Source organism: Nannospalax galili, unplaced genomic scaffold (genome assembly GCF_000622305.1).
Source record: "Nannospalax galili isolate Female #2095 unplaced genomic scaffold, S.galili_v1.0 scaffold290, whole genome shotgun sequence".
NCBI classification, from domain to species: domain Eukaryota; kingdom Metazoa; phylum Chordata; class Mammalia; order Rodentia; family Spalacidae; genus Nannospalax; species Nannospalax galili.
The window spans coordinates 3,626,647-3,643,407 of record NW_008331486.1 but is presented as its reverse complement, the minus strand read 5'-3'; the positions used below and the strand labels follow the sequence as shown (position 1 = coordinate 3,643,407).

Sequence of the window (16,761 nt, the reverse complement as noted above, 5' to 3'; positions counted from 1 at the left end):
TGGATGCTACATAATTAGTATTACATGCCCAAATGTTCTATCTGATTACAGTCTTTAAAAAAAAAAAAAAAAAAAAAAAAAAAAAAGTTAAACCTGACATGCTGATTCTGAAATTTATATAGAAGGGCCAAGATGTTTCTGAAGACTGTGTGAGAGATCATTCTCTGTTATCAGGAATATTCTGGAAGGTTCTGAGACCAGAACGGAAGGACACACATGTTAACAGAGAGAACACTGCACATGGAAGGGGGAAGTTGTGTGGAGTGGTCAGATCCCTACCTCATACCATACACAGAAAACAACCCACGTGAAAGGGGGAAAATGTGTCTAATTTAAAATGAAGCAGTATACTATAGTGCATTTAAATTCCCTGCAAGTCAGTAAGAAAAGACAAGTGACAAAAGATAAATAAGGGCTGGGGACATGGGGAGTGGGTGAAGTGCTTTTGCCCAAGAGGCCCAGAGTTCAAATCCCCAGCACCCACATAAATGCTGGGAGGGCATGGCAGCAGTCTGTAAGCTCAGTCCTCAAGAGGGGGAAGACAGGATCCCTAGGGCAAGCTCTCTAGGCAGACTAGAAGAATCTGTTAGTTCTGAGCTTAAGCAAGGGAACCTGTCTCAGTATATAAGGTGGCGAGATCATGGAAGATGCCCAGCATTGACCTCCACACACGCACACATATGTGCCCCCACATATGCAAGCGTGTATGCATGTTTGCATGTATACCACACACAAAAGGAAAAAAGAAAAATAGCTAACTTGAAGAGGTACTTCATAGAACATGTGAATAATTACTAAATGTATGCAAAGATGCCAGATCTGGTTAGTGATGATGGAAATTCAAATTCCAGAACACTGATCTAGTGATGTCTAGGTCACAGGTTGGATGAACTTGAAAACAATAGTGTTGACAAGTCAGTGGATGTGTCAGTCGACACGGCCATATTGGAAAGCAATGCGGTGTCCATTAATAACGCTCAAGAGGGCTGTGGACAGCGAGCCAGCAGTTTCACTCCAGGCAAACAGAAATGATCAGAATGAGCCGTGTAATCTTCCCAGGGGACCTTTTCCACCATCCCAAAGGCCAGGCTAAGCAAGTTCACTTCCAAGTCTTCTTCCCCACCCAGCCTTCTAGGGTTGACAGAGCTAGTTCCTCAACACCAAGAGGTCTTCCTTCTATGTTCTTGATAACAGACTTCCCTAGAGCACCTCAAATCTCCCCCATCCACACACCTTAGGGAAATACAGCCTACTAGCTTGTTCGCTTTCTTTCTTTCTTTCTTTCTTTCTTTCTTTCTTTCTTTTCTTTCTTTCTTTCTTCTTTTTTGAGACAGGGTCTCCCTGTAGTCCCAGCTGGCCTGGAACTCACTATGTAGACCAGGCTGGCCTCGAACTCACAGAGATCCACCTGCCTCTGCCTCCTGAGTTCTGGGATTAAAGCCTTGCGCCACCCCACTGGGCTTCCTTCCTTCCTTCCTTCCTTTCTTTTTCTTTCTTTCTCTCTTTCTCTTTCTTCTTTCCTTCTTTCTTTTTTTAAACTGTCCTTTCTGAGTCCATTTTTCTGTTGCTATAACAGAGCACCACAGGCTAGGTAACAGGCAAGCAATAGAAGTGCATTGGGCTCATAGTTCTAGGGGCTGGAGCATCAAAAGCACAGAATCTGCTCCCAGTAGAGGCCTTTGCATCATAACATAGAGATCTGGGAGCATGAGAGACTGAGCCAAATTCACTTTTACTGGGAATTCACTCCTGTGTTAATCCACTGCCAGGGTAACTAACCTGCTCTAGTGATAACTAACCCATTCCAGTGATAACTAATCCACCCTCTCAACAGCTAACCCATTCCCAAGATAGCCAACCCACTCTCATAATAACTAACCCGCCCCCGCGGTAGAACTCACAGCACTGCAATCACCTCTCAAGGGCTCAACCCTTTATAAAAGGGAACCAGTTCTCTCCAGAGCATCGTTAGAGGAAGGTGTGAACCTGGCCAGTCCTCAAAGACCTTCAGATCCCTTCAGATCCTGATGCTTGGGTAACTCTCTTCTCTCCCCAGGCCTCTCCTTCCTCCGCAGTCAAATGGGTTTGTGTGTCACAGGGTGTTGGCAGAGCTCAGAGGGCCAAGCAGCAGTGAGCTGTGAGTAGACTGGGCACACCAGGGAAGGAAAGTCTTCAGGACACACCTGACCTACCCCTGTTGGGCCTCCCTCCCTTCCTCCATATCCTCCAATGATTTTCCCTCCCACTGTGGTAGAAGCGCTTCCCACCTGCCACCTGCAAAGGTCCCCATCTCCCCTGCCTCTCAGTCTCCACAAATATTCCCTGGGGGCTCATGACAAAGAAAGCATTGTTTTCCATTTTGGAGGGTCTCTGAGGAAGTCAACAGGCTTAGGCACCAGCTGGGAGAACTCATCCCAGTAACCAGCTTGGTGGCTGCCACACAGTAGGTGCTCAGTAAATAACTCTTAGCCTTTGGATGGAACAATCGAGGTATGATCAGCTTGCTCCCACTCAGCCATCCAGCTGACCGGCCTGTGGTTCTGTGGCACATTGTGAAACACACACACACACACACACACACACACACACACACACACACACACGTGCATAGACCTCTCAGTGCATTCATCTCACCTGCACACCCAGACAGCCCCATGCACGGCTTGCTTCAGCTGGCACCCTCACACCCACGAACTCTGCCTCCCACACAAAGCTCATTTACTTTGATTTATGAATATTACAAGAATAAACCTGAGCGTCTTCTTGGGGATTCTGACACTGGTCCTCACAATATTGCTTCTTTCTCCTAGTTACCTGAAATTAGCAGAGTAATTCGGAATCTGCATCTTTATTTAAAAGAAAAAAACTAGATGCAGAATTATAAAAATTTAATATGCTCCCAGGAAAATGAAAAATGAGAGGTTGTGATCTTGTGTAACACTTTCAAATGTGTTTATTAATTCATGTTTTAAATCATAAGTTTCATTCGGTGAGAGCCATGCACAGCAATAAGCCCGTTTTAAAATATTAATGAATAAACAATATTTCTCTATTGAAATATAACATGGTTCTTTGAACAATGGACCACCAGTAATAAATCAAAACCAGGAGAAAATTGCATTTCATATTTAATACAAGTTGAACTCTGCCTTTTTATAAATGATATCTTTTTTGTTTAATTGGCGTCAGTTCAGATCTAGCAGATTGCTAATAAAATTCTGGATTTCCATATTTAATGATGCGTACATTTTCTGCTGAAATTTTTACCAGGGGAAAAAAAAAAGAATCAGCCTTTTATTGTCTCCTGAGACAGCACAGAGGTGAGGCATCAGCAAGGGTCCAGCCTGGAGGCCTGGGGACAGCGGGCTGAGACGGTGGGTTAAAAACGATGATCCTCAGTTGTTATTGACCTCTCCTAGTAACCCTGCCGTGCATTGGAAGGAGCCATTTCAGAAAAAAAGGGGCAGAACGCAGGCTCACCTTTCTGATGTGGATCACTGTGTAGTAACGAGCTGAGAACCCCCACCCCCAACCCCCATCCTACACACCAGGCTCTGGGCATGGCCAGCTCTCTCCCTCTTACTTCCCTAGGAAGTAGGTAGGAACAGGGTCCCCATTTGACAGACTAGGAAATCAAAGCCTCAGAGAGAGAAGGTGCCACGCTCGAGGTCACACACAGCTGTGGAATGGCAGAGCTCAGCCAGACTCAGGTGTCCTGGCCCTCTGCACCACGCTGCAAGATGCACCTGCTTAGGTTTTATCAACAGTGGAAAATGTGGGATTTCTGCTACTGTGACATCAACATGAGGTGGAATTTGAGTGCATGCTTCCTGCCCCAAGGCAAATCATAGACTTAATAGGTATCACAGATTCCAGATCCAGCCAGGTTATATGAAGAGCACGACCAACCTAGAAGGCAGATGCTTAACCTCTAAGGAAACTGATGCACAGGGAGGTTGTGTGACTTGTGAACATAGAAATGATATGGGACAGAGTTGTGAGACCAGGGCAGTGTCCTTTGGGAGCCCACAGTTCTGGGTGCTGGGCCTTGGGCCTCCTTAGTCTTGTAGTCGTGCAGCTGCGGACCTGAGTGGCAGTGAGTGTCTGGCTGGGAGAACAAGCTCCTGGCTCTGCACTTGGGCCGTATGGAAGCAGGTTCCCTACTGATCAGCCACATGTCATGTGTGGAGTTATTACTTCATGGAGGTGGAATCCAGGTTCACTAGGATCAAGTTGACCTGAGATTTCTGTGGACACAGCAGTCTCTCTGGCATCATGGGGTGCAAGAGAGGAATCCACACTCCTTCTGGGGTGTTGGGGGAACCTAGCTCCATCTCCACTTGGTTACCACCTTGGGCTCGCTAGTGGCAGACAGATATCCAGTAAGCCCATAGGCCCAGTGTGACAGAAGAGACACAGATGGACACAGGGTTTATAATGTGGGTTGCTGGGGCCAGGGACATTGCTCAATGGACAAAGCACTTGCCATGCAAGTATGTGAACCAGAGTTTAGATTCCACACAGAAGTCAGGCAGGCACCGTGGGTCCCCTGTAATCCCGGGGGATCTCAGAAGCAAGCTGTGTAGCTTGACCAAACTAGGCAGAATTGACAAGTGCTGACTTTGGAGAGAAGCCATGCCTCAATAAATGAAACAGAGAGTGATTAAGGAAGATACTTGACATCAACGCAGGCCTCTATATACACACACATGCATGGGTACGCACACATGCGCACCCACATAGAAAAGTAAATAAAAATATACAGGTTGGGTTCACACTCCCAAATGCATGTTCTGGCTCTGTGTATTTGATAAAGTGGTTTTGATACTTCACAGATCCCAGTGCCTTGGAGACCTGGGTGAGGTGCACCCCTTTTTGGAGCCTCAGATGTTTCCTCTGAAAGTGGGGTACAGTAGTAGCCCAAGTGTGCTGAGGTGTGCGTGATGTATGTGGGTAGGGTAGGCAGGTCTATACATGAAACTGGGGCCACAGAAAATCCATTCTGCCATTTTGCCTGCACATAACATCCCCATGTGAAAACATAATATCCCCAAAATAACCATTTTATTTTTATATTGATGCATAGCATATATGTGTGTGTTTATAAATATGTATGTATCTTACACAGCAGATAATCTTTTTGTTTTCCTTTTTTAAGATCTGTGTATGTCACATGTGTATGGATGCCAAAGGAGACCCGAAGAGGGTATCAGATCCCTTGAAGTGGGAGTTACAGTAGCTGACAGGAGGTGAGGGACAGGAGGCTGCTGGGCACCATCAAGATGACAGGGGCTGGGCAGAGCCTGGGACTCAGAGACCAGCTGCAGGACCTCTGCCATAAGCAAGCTTCCCTAGGGAACACAGCCCAGCACTACATTCTGTCACTGCCACAGCAGCCTTAGGAAAGTGCTGTTAGTCACTAGTCATGGTGCCTGGCCTGACCCAGCCTTAGGACACTGGCTCTTTCTATCCCTCATCCCTACCTTTGTGATCCCACAGACATGAATAGCACTGCACGACATGACACCACACACACACACACACACACACACACACACACCTCACACTCAAGCCACTGATACATGATAGGGAATCTAAGGGGGACAAGGAAAGATATTCCTGGTCACTTTGCCCCCGAAGGGACCTCATGGAGGAGATGCACTGGCCAGTGTCCACTGGGGCCTCTTGCTCCTGCTACCAGGGACTGCTGAGAAGGAATGATGCCGGACTTTCACGGACCCTCTACCCATGAGGACCTTGGTGAGGTGGAGGTCCCCTCTTTGAGCCTCAGGTCATCCATCTGGAAACAAGGCAACAGTAGAACCTGGCCCTAAGAACACCATGGTGGCAGGTGAACCGATTCCTGGGAAGGACCTGGCCTAGGTATGTGTGGCCAAATAAACAGAGTCCACATGTCCAGGAAGGCTCCTTCCCACACTCCAACTAAAGGGACAGGAGGTAGCTGGCTTTGGGCAAGGCATCTGGTATGATGTCCTGAAGGTCCCCTACCTTTGGGCACCTCCATGTGAAAGAGTGACACCCTGTTTGAAGTGAATAGCCGCTGGGTGCTTGGGCTCCAGGCATGGAAACACACATTCCCATGCCAGCATATGTCCTGCACCTCCCACAGATTGTGGCAGATGTTTGCTTTCAGAACCAGCAGGACAAAGCCTGGATTGCTGGCTCCTATAGGGTGGGCCTGCCTTCACTGTCCCCAGGCCTGGCCCTGACTCACTGTTTGAACTAGGAAAGACACTTGAATAAAAACCTACCAAAAATTCATTATCGAGTCCACACAGGAACCTTAGGGCCAGAGCCCCATGCACTCTCCAAATCCCTAAACTCTCCATATCCTAGTGGGCCTCAGATGCTAGTGGGAATGCCAGCACCCCTATCTCCCTATCTATGGGAGTGGGATGCTTTTATTCAGAGACAGGGAAAAGCAGAGGGAAACAGCACAGGGATCTTCTAAGACAGCATATTAGGATTACTCCTTGTATACCAGTGTGCCCAACACAACCTTAGACTCCTCCCATAGCCCTTCCAGGTGCTGGGAAATGCCTAGTATATCCCAGTCAGTGTTTCTTTCAACAAGTTGGCCCAGAACAAGTCAGGATGGACCTTAAGTCTCTGAGGATGCTAAAGAAGATGGATGTATATAGATGTGTGTGATGTTTCCATGGGATGTTTTGCAAAACCACACAGCCTAAGGACTGTTTTATGTACAAAGAAAGGCTGACCCATGAGCTAATTGAATCATGCAAATAACTGTTTAGCCATGGGAGAGAATTCCTATGGGCAGGCTGAACAGCCACGTGAGGGAGGACAGCTTTGGAGGGCAATCTATTTTATAAAGTTGATCCTCATAGAGTAACTGCTGCAAGATTAATGGGAACGGTGGCCCTGTCCTTGTTCTGCCCAGCTCTACCAACTGAAATAGTGAAGCAGATATATTTATCATAGACAATTTGCTGCAACTGATTAACATTAATCTGATTTCCTGTGAGTCAATTTCCTTGAGATATAGTAAACAGGTCAATTATCTGCAATGAACCTCTTTTATTATAAAGATTTGGATATTAGTGACAGGCACATATGCAGATCTATGGACTTTCTTACAATCTGAGTAATAGAAACACGTCCAGTCGGTTGGAAATGTCTAGCTGGTCTTACATGTCGCAAACTGAGTCTTAATAATCATGGAAGAAGCAGGTTGTAGGGCTTTGCTTTTTGACTGGTACATGATGCCTGCTCTTTCCAGACTTGCTGTCTTCAATTAGTTAAAGAAGTCACAGAGGTGGAGAAGTGAATAGGAGGGTCTTATTCAGAAAGGCTTGTCCTCTAACATGTTCCAGAGTTGCCATCAGGTACAGGTGCATGCCAGGGGCAGGAGGTCTGGGGTCCAGGTGGGCCCTGTGCTGTCCTAGGCCCGACCTTAGGGCAATTACTAACATCTGCTTTGGTCTCTGCGCCCATAAACACAAGGAAAGTGCCTTCCTTGCTGTTCTACTGAGGGCACAAGGATCAAGTGAGGGGCTGTGACGACAGTCCAGTGGGCGGCCTAGGGTCTCCCCAGGGACAGTGGTCTACAGCTTCCCCATCGGCTCCTCCACAGGCTGCACCTGCTGCCTGGTCTTCCAGCAAGCCTCCTCCATGTCCACACTGTCTCAAGGAGTGGAGTCACACATGCCACCAAGTTTAATCATGAAAGCAAAAAGTTTATTCATGTTTGAAACTACATAGAACTACCACAAGGAAGACTTTTTCAATCCGGGGTGTAATCCAGTTAGAAAGGAACACGAAACGTTTTTAATACGTTAGAATCACCGCCACAAATTATTTTGATGACTCAGTTTCAGAATCGCATACAATACAAAAAGAGAAAGGAGGGGCCCATCACACAGGGTAAAATATACAGTACTGAATACTGGAATCAGAATGCATCACAAGGGATCGCCGCTTTTTTTTTTTCTTTTTTTTCTTTTTTGCATGGATTAGTAACAAGATGAAGGACATTCGAAACGCTTCTGGGTATTTACAGCAGCTTAACTGATCCTGTGTTAGAGTTAGACCCAATGTTTTCACTCTAGGCTTCTTAAAGGTTGCAAATGCAACCCTGAGTTTCCTTTTAAAAGATTACAATGTACATTACATTTTGTGAAGGGAAACAAAGAGTTAATTACAAGATGCAAAAAGATAAGAAAGACAAACTACAGCGTGAGTATTGTTCAGAGGTAGTAAGTGAGCACTCTAAGCTACGGAACATGTTGAAATTCTATTGGTTTGTATGAGTTCGCATGAGGTAATAAGCTGTGTTCTGATTGGTGAGATGTATAAATACTCTTTTGCTACACTATATACAAGACTCCAGAGGGCCTTTTGCGGCTGCCCAGAGGACACAGCAAACCTTGACAAGTCTGCAACACTGGGTGCACATGGCCCAACCCCAGACAGGTCTTGTTTTCACCTCCGTCAGCAAGCGTCTCCATCTCTCAGAGCAATCTGGATCCGTGATCTCATTACCGAGCAGACTCTGGTACTGGTACTTTCACAGAGAGAAAAGAGGCCACTGTCTCTGACCCAATTATAACATAAGAGATCACAACACAAATGTGACGCGGGAGGTTCTTAAACACAACCGTCGATAAGAGAGAGCCAAAAGGCTCCTTTAGTCCAGCCCATCAGTGATGTGGGAAAGACGATCAAGGCCTGCATGGAGCTATGCAAGCGAGGTGAGCCCTCCTCCTCGATCCACGCCGGAGGTCTAGCAGATACTGTAGTTTTACCCTTAAGGCCAAGAAATTGGCAACTGTGAAACGGTTAATGTAAAAGACCAATAATAAATTATGATAAAATAGCTACAGGACCGTCAACAATGTTAAGTCTTGGCCTAATTGGATAAAGTGCTTTCTTTTAAACATTGTGTGTCTTAAGTATAAATACAAATGATTATGATTCCTTAAAAAACAGGTTTCTCAAGTTCTCTAATAAGAAGGTTTTACAGTAAAGCTGTAGATGGCGGGCTACAAAAACGCTCTCCTCCTCCTATTGCTCTGAATGCACTTATCAAGGCGTGTCAGCTCGGAGAGGCCTGTGGTGATCAGTTAGAGGTATCCGAGTGCACACTGCCCGGGCCTTCCGTAGGAGAAGTCACAGAAGATGGAGTTGTTGCGTCCTGCCAGCCTCCATTAGCCTGGAAGGAGAAGTGCAGTTCAGCGGGTGCGCGTCTACATGTTAATTCCCCTCCCCAACTTAGCACATGCAGACAACATGAGAGCAAAGGTACATTAGCAAAATGTATTTTCTAAACCACTTTGGCAGGAGTTGGAAGCATGTGTTAAAGTGGGATTAATGCATGTAAAACAAATCCATCCCATCAAGTAAAGACCGGGCAATAAATCAACCTGGTGCAGACGGCTTCAGCTATTCCCAAGCTGGCATAGAGCTTGGCCTCTGGTCCATGGGTAAAGATCGTGACTCAGAGGAAACCTTCAAGAAGGTGGGGAGGAGCTCCAGCAGGCAGACTCTGCAGCCAGCTCCACCACTGTTCCCATGGAGAAGCCACCCACCCTTCCTTACACATACCTGACAGCCCACTACTGTAACCCTTGGAAAATGAAGGCCAGAATTTCCCTCCAAATAGGATCTTCCAGAATGAAAATATATGAACTGTGGAGGAGCATACTATTCAAATCGGGATTCTAATTATCTCTAAGTGGAGCCCCTTGTTGGGATGTGGCTGCTACCCTGGCGCACGCTGCTGGCCCTTCTTGCCTCTGACCCACGCCAGCAATAACAGGACTCAGAAACAAATTTGCCTCATGTCTCTGCCTATAGCCACAATTGCTGAAATCAATGTCTGATCAGATTTCTGCTGTGGCAGACAGCTTGTCGCTACGTATTTTTATGTCAGTCAAGAAGAGGGAGGCGCTGGGCCTGTGAGTTGGGGAACACTGAGTAGAACTGACAGGGCAGGCCTTTCTGGAGGCAGTGCAAGGGTGAGATGCCTGACACCCAGTCCCTGCGGCTCAGCCAGCCTCAGCTTCTACGCCCGCTAGCCCCATGCCCCATACCAACATAGGCAAGGGCCAATTGGTCCTCTGTCTGCCTCCCATCTACCTACAACTTCTCCCAAGAGTCCATCAAAGGTCCTTTGGGTCTGGGCTACCAGGCTGCTCAGAAGTCAGTCTCAATTCCCACACAGTATGGACACAGCTTTCAGATGATCTGTGTGCGGCAACTGTTTCTTTTCCCATGATAGTTTTGCACATGCGTATATGTGTGGTGGTGGTAGTGGTGTTGTCAGTCAGTCTCTGTCTCTGTCTCTCTTTCTCTCGTGTGTGTGTGTGTGTGTGTGTGTGTGTGTTGTGGTACTGGTGGTGGTGGTGTTCCTGTGGGGCTGGGGCTAGAACCCAGGGCCTTGAGTATAGGAGGCAAGTTCTTTACCACTGAGCCACATTCCCAGGCCATGGTAATTCTTAGAGAACTCCTTGTCTTCAATTTGCTGCAGTTCTGCACATAAAGCCCCTTCCCTCCCTCTAGGACCAAGGGCGGGGCACTGGGGAGGAAGGTGGGTAGGCAACCCTACAGAGCTGATAAACCCAAAGGAAAGAGAATTTGAGGCTTGAGGAATATCAAATTCAGGTTGGAAAAAGGAAAATAAAATTAAATAGTAAGCCATGGCACTGTTTTTCAAAAGCCTTAGTCAGGTTAGGTGGTGACAAGCTCATGTGTATTCTGGCCTCTAAGAAGTCCCCTCTCTTGTCTAAAAGGTAAGCTGTTTCCCCTCAGGTACAAAAATCTCCTTAAGAAAAGAAAAACTCTTACAGAGATCCAAATCTAAAGATATTCTATCTGAGGCAAACATCATTCTTTTATCCAAATTTATAAACAACAAATGTACAATATTTCTACCCTGCGTGGCAGCTGGAGGAGAAGTTGTCAGCAAGCATTCTTTTTTTTCAAAGTAAATTAATCCTTACTCTGGTGGTTTGAGATTACGCACTGTATTATACAGCAGCGCCTTATCAAGACTCATCAGTGAAGATGGAATTCATGTCTGTAAAATGCTGCAGGCAATCAGGGTTTCATATTTTATCATGTTGATAAGGGTATCGCACATTCTCTGAAGCATTTCAAAACACTTAAATGAAAAAGGAGAAATGCAACTAAAAGGCTTTTTATATGGTTTGTTGTGAGTTATTATGAGTTATTTATAAACCCAAAAAGAAAGATTTGACATTTCAAATGTAAAAGATTTGAGTATTTAATGGTCCTTTTTTTCCTTTACAATTGAACATCCTCAATCACTTTTTAAGTCATTAATATTTACTCTCATAGCAAGCCAAGGCCTTAAAAGGGGAGGCTTTTGTCCATTTTAACTCATGTCAGCCACCCTGGGTCCCAGGGCAGAGCACTTCAGCCCCACCTCTGGAATTCTGTATCTCTACCACCAGCCAGTCCCTGCCCCCTTTCAAGTTTTATGTTTACCATTCCACATCCCTGTCAGGCAGGAAGCAAGGAAAAGTTTTGTGAATTGATAATGAAAAAGAAAATCGTTTCCTCCATCATTATAACCACAGAACATACTTTGCATCCCACACGGACAGCACAGCAAGCCGCCCTCTGAATGGAGTTCTTTGTTTAGTGTGGCTGCTGATCTGCTGGCCTCCAAGGCCATCACCTTCACCTGCTTTGTGCTGAAGACTTTTCCTGCTGCTTGATTCTAAGATAAATGACTTGTTTTCCACCATCTCCCCAGAACACAGCACAGCTGCCAGGAAATAGCATTGTAATGGGCTGATGCTGAAGTCCTCACTGAAGACAGGACACCAGCCACTTACAGACATCTGTGAGGACTTCAAAGGACAACTAGGTAACACCAAGTATCAAGGTTCATAAAATAAAAGTGCAGCAGAGCTGCTGCCATCCCCACGTGCTGACAAGATGTGAAGCTGAGTCCAGTGACTATTAACTTACTCATTAGTCACTGTTTACCTGCCACTGTTCCCACAGCCAGTCCCCAGGGCACTCACATTTAAATTGTGTGGACTGTACAGCGAGTTTCCTCCAAGGCCGTCACTGTAGCCTCCCGTCTGATTGATAACATGACGGAGGGTATCCACCTAGAAGTGAGACGAACCAGAATTCATCATCTCAGATCTATTAAAACATCATCACTTACAAAAGGGAACAATTTGAATTATGTGTGCCACAAGGGTTGAGCATCTTCAATGAAAGACAAATTTATCAATCAAATGTGACTGGCAGAATTTCAACGATTTCTTGCATATTTAAACTCACACACATCTTTGTTTTTCAACCAGCCAAACAATAGCATCTATAGTTACCTTCATGGTAATACAGCATCCCAATGTGTGTGGCTATGGGTGAAAGCCTACTTTCTCTCCCCACCCTCTCTCTCCCCCCCCCCTCCACACACACACACACACACACACACACACACACACACACACACACACACACACACCTCTGTCCCTACCACAAATGCATTAAACTGAAAGGACTTGTTCTCGATTAAGAGGACAAGAAAGGGGTTGAATCTAAAATGTACTTTAAGAATTCAGGTTTCTGTACCCTGACTTACAAAAATACAGGAAAAGAGATGGACATGGTGGTGCACACCTTTAATCCCAGTGCTTGGGAGATTCAGAGGCAGGTGAATATCTATGAATTTGAGGCCCTCCTGATCAGCATAGCAAGTTCTAGGTTAGCTAGGGCTACCAGGAGACCCTGTCTCAAAAAAATCCAAAAACCAAAACCAACCAACCAAATAAAAAACATCCTTAACTATAGGAAATGAAAGAGAACAGTATGTTCTCAAATGACACACATGCATACACACAGAGGCACATACAGGCATGCACACATACATACACAAAGGCACACACAATTTTTCTGTTCTATGTCTTAACAAAGATGCACCCCACCCATCTCCATGAGCTCAAGCCAGAGCCGAATGCATTCACAAAGTTCATCAGCTTTGAATCATCAAAGGCACTGTCCACTTGACTTCTCATTAAATTAAGAGGTGGGCAGATGGGTCCCATTTCGATGCACCCTGCACAGATTCTGCATGGATGTGCAGACCACTTCGTGGGTCAGAGTGGAGAGTTTTGAGCCCAAACCCTACCCTGCCAGAAAGGCCCCGCTGGGGCATTTCTCCTACCTGTGATTGCACATTGGCTCCGACTTGGGACCCTTGGTAAGAATCCCCATTCAGACTCTGCATGTTCATGAACATGTCCCCAGAATTTGGGAGGTTAAAAGAACCAGAAGAACCTGGAAAGGAGAGAGTTAAGTAGCTGAATAACAGAGAGCTACACACACACAGTCCCCAAAGACCTAGGGGCAGGGAGAGAAGACAGAGGGAGCGGCTGCACGCAGGTAAGGCATTTCCAGCTCTAGAAAGACAGAGTAACTGCAGGTAGGCCCCCCTCAGTCTACATGTAGGAAAAGGCTTCTGGAGGGGAGCCCAAATAAAGCACTAGACAGACAAACCAGAGTATAAGGAAAGCACCCTGGAGCTGGCCTGCACCTTCCCTCTGTTTCCATTTCTCCCCAGACTTAGTCATCAAATGAGCTCTTCAACGCCACTGTCATGGTGAGTAATTAGCTGGAGGAGACACGTTTTTCTGATGCTCTTTCTACGTTTCCATTCACCCATGTTTACGACCATTAGAAAGGATGGGGTATGTGATAAAAGAAACAACCCTTCCTCCAGAACCTTTAAATATGTATATAAAAGTCTCCTTAGAAAGGCTCCAAGCTCCTCAGGTCCATCCACTGGGCTGTACTTTTTATTCAGTTCAAATGCCCTGTAACTTAAAGATGTTTTTAATTCCATTACAAATGTCATGTAAAATTTTACCAGAATGTTTTGGTGATGAGTCAAAAGTAAGGCATTCATAGCCAGTTGTGATGGCATATGCCTGTAATCCCAGCTACCCAGAAGCTGAGGCAGAGGATATCATGAGTTTGAGTCCAGACTGGGCTACAGAGTGAGTTCACAGCCATCCTGGGCAACTTAAGACTACCTCAAAAAAAAGGGGGGGTGTATTTATGTGAGTTAGTGGCAGAGCACTTCTTAGTGTGCTCAGCCATCCTACTACCACCAACCCCACCCCCAAAACAAACAAAAAATCCAAAAAACTTTCATAAAACTGAGAATAATGTATTCATGAATTTGGTACCATATCCTCATATCTAAGTCCAGCAAGGCCAAGACAGGATGAAGGTGGAGGTAGAGCATGCTGCATGCATGGGAAGTACCCAGGACCTCAGCCCAGCACCCAGCTACACTATCCACAGCAACCAGCACATACCCTACCTAATAATTCAAGCTGACAGACCACTATTGACCATAGTGATACATGGGACAATACACTTAAACATCCTTTAGTGATATCACTTTGCCTAATTGCTGAATTAAAAGTCCCTGTTAAGTATACATGTTTCAGAATCTATCAGGAGCAAGTGGCATTCACTGTGAACAGTGGTTTACTGGCATGGGCCATGCACTCATTCACCCATCCCAAGAACAAGCCTGCAGCTGAACACAAATCTCCCCTCACAAATCCACTGTGTGCTCAGTGAGGTTTTGCTTCATGGTTAGTGGGGTGGGTCGTCGTGGCAAGTCTGCCTGGCCAAGGAGGGAGGCGAGCACCCCATACGCACCAGAGTTTGGCGTGGTGGGTGAGTTGGTCTGGTTGTTCTGCACAGCTGCGGCCACGGCATGTGCGGCTGTCACAGCTGTCTTTGCAGCATAGAGGTTGGCTTCCTCCTGAAACTTGCCAATATTCTTCTTGTACCTGATTCGTTTGTTGCCAAACCAGTTGGATACCTACGAAGTGCAGGAACGTGGAATTGAAAGGGTAGACATCACAAAGGAAAAGTCAAACTTGCAGTCGTTACTGTGGATATGAAGAGAGCCTCTCAGAGACACAGCTCCCTGCCTGTGGGTAGTGCACAATGGTTTTAGGGGTTCCTGTTCCCTTTTGGAAAATTCTTTTGTACTCTTTTGCACTCTTTAGGAAGAACAATGCTTCTTGAAGCCAGCCATGGGAACATTAAAATGGCTGGGAGCAGTGCTCATAAAAAATACCCAATTTCTGGTGCTGGAGAGATGCTCAGCAGTTAAGAGCACTGGGGGCTCCTGCAGAGGACCTGGGTTCAGTTCCCAGCATTCACATGGCAGATAATAACTGTTGTAACTTCAGTTCCAGGGACGCCAGTGCCCTCTTCTGGCCTCCGCATTTACATATAGGCAAAACACTCATACACATAAATACAAATAAAAATTTCAAAAATACCCAATTGCTACATATACACAGAATATAACAACCAGATCCCTGTAAGGAGTGGAAAAGCTAAAGGAAGCATTTTTTAAATTAAATAAGTAACACTTGAGAGAAAGAATAACGTCTTTTGTGAATCTGGAGCAGTTTTGGCAGCTGTGTAGTAGAATTATGTTTGGTCTGCTAAAGAGAGGAACATAATTAATAATAGATGAAAAATCCCTTTGTCTCCTGCCTTGGAAGACACTGCATTTTGCCAAGATGGCTGCTCAGGCTCTGTGAAGCCCCAACTTGAAAACTCAAGCAATCTCAATAAGGTCAAATGCAAATGCAGAGGCAGGTTCTGACTCCATCAGGTAGAATATACACCCAAGACTACTTGTGCTGCCTACCGGTGCAAACGGACAGAGTTCTAAAGATGGGGTTGGCAGCAGACTGATTTCATCACAGCTCATGGACAGCTAAACTATAGCCTGAGGCTCCGGAGCTCAATTATACCACGTGCTTAGGCACCTGTAGCTGAGCTATGTAAGGAAGCTAAAAGCCATGCAGCCATTTCTAAGCAGGTTTACCCACTTCTGAATCAAAGGATTTCACTTCTCTATTGTTGAAGTAACATTTAGAAATAATTCCCAGTAACTGCCTACTAATTTATCAGAGGACACATTGCTGTGGAATCAGGGCCATTGTTCTACCCTAGGTATTATTCCCTAACAGTTCCTCAGGGGCCCTGAGCAAAAATAAGGAATGGGATGTAGTTCAGAGCCCTCCAGCCCAATTTACACCAATGGGCAGCCCTGCTGGCTGCCTGTGCCAAGTCTTTAATTGCTTTGGAAATGGAACTCTCATTCTTCAACTGATGGCACTCACCCTTCTGGAGAAAGCCAGAAAGCCCTGGCAGGGGAGCCCTGAGAGGAGACAGCACTGGCCTTGCTGCTGCCCATATGCTGCCCTGGGATCACTGTACACACACACATGTGCACACATACATGCAGGCACATATGCAAGGACCCATGCCACAGCATAGGCTCAGACAGAAATAAGGAAAAACCCACCTGGAAGTAAAGATGCTACAGATCAGCACCACCCAGGTGTTGCTGTTAAGTCTCAAGAACTGCATAATGGGTGGAGGTGACTATTCAGGCCCCTCAGCTGTCCCAGTCCAGTGTTCAAGGTCTCCTCAATGTCTACCCTCCTGCCCAGAATTTGCTCTTCTCATAGCCCCTCCCACATTTTGTTCTACTTCCTGTTCTATACTTGCATCTTCCCTGCAGCTCAGGGGTGTGTGTGTGGGGGGTGTAATGTGTGTGTGCGTGTGTGTGTGTGTGTGTGTGTGTGTGTGTGTGCATGCACATGCTCCTTAAGATTCACCCTTGGCCCTCTTCCTTTCCATCACCCATACTCACAACCCTTAGTTATCCTCTCACCATGTGGATGACTCTCA

At 46.0% G+C, this 16,761-nt stretch overlaps 1 protein-coding gene across 2 annotated transcripts in view; it reads right to left on the bottom strand.

Annotated features, from left to right (window-relative positions):
* Nucleotides 1–7,694: 7,694 nt before the first annotated feature.
* Pbx3 (PBX homeobox 3) overlaps nt 7,695–16,761 on the bottom strand; it is a 205,501-nt gene continuing 196,434 nt past the window's right edge. The window contains exons 6-9 of one of the 2 annotated variants that reach the window (XM_008824867.2): nt 14,698–14,863; nt 13,190–13,302; nt 12,036–12,125; nt 7,695–9,193 (exon numbers count right to left, since the gene is read on the bottom strand). In XM_008824867.2, the coding sequence (XP_008823089.1) occupies nt 9,101–9,193; nt 12,036–12,125; nt 13,190–13,302; nt 14,698–14,863 (462 nt within the window). In that variant the 3' untranslated portion in view covers nt 7,695–9,100. The remainder of the gene's footprint in view (nt 9,194–12,035; nt 12,126–13,189; nt 13,303–14,697; nt 14,864–16,761) is intronic. The other variant, XM_008824878.2, reaches the window with a different exon arrangement.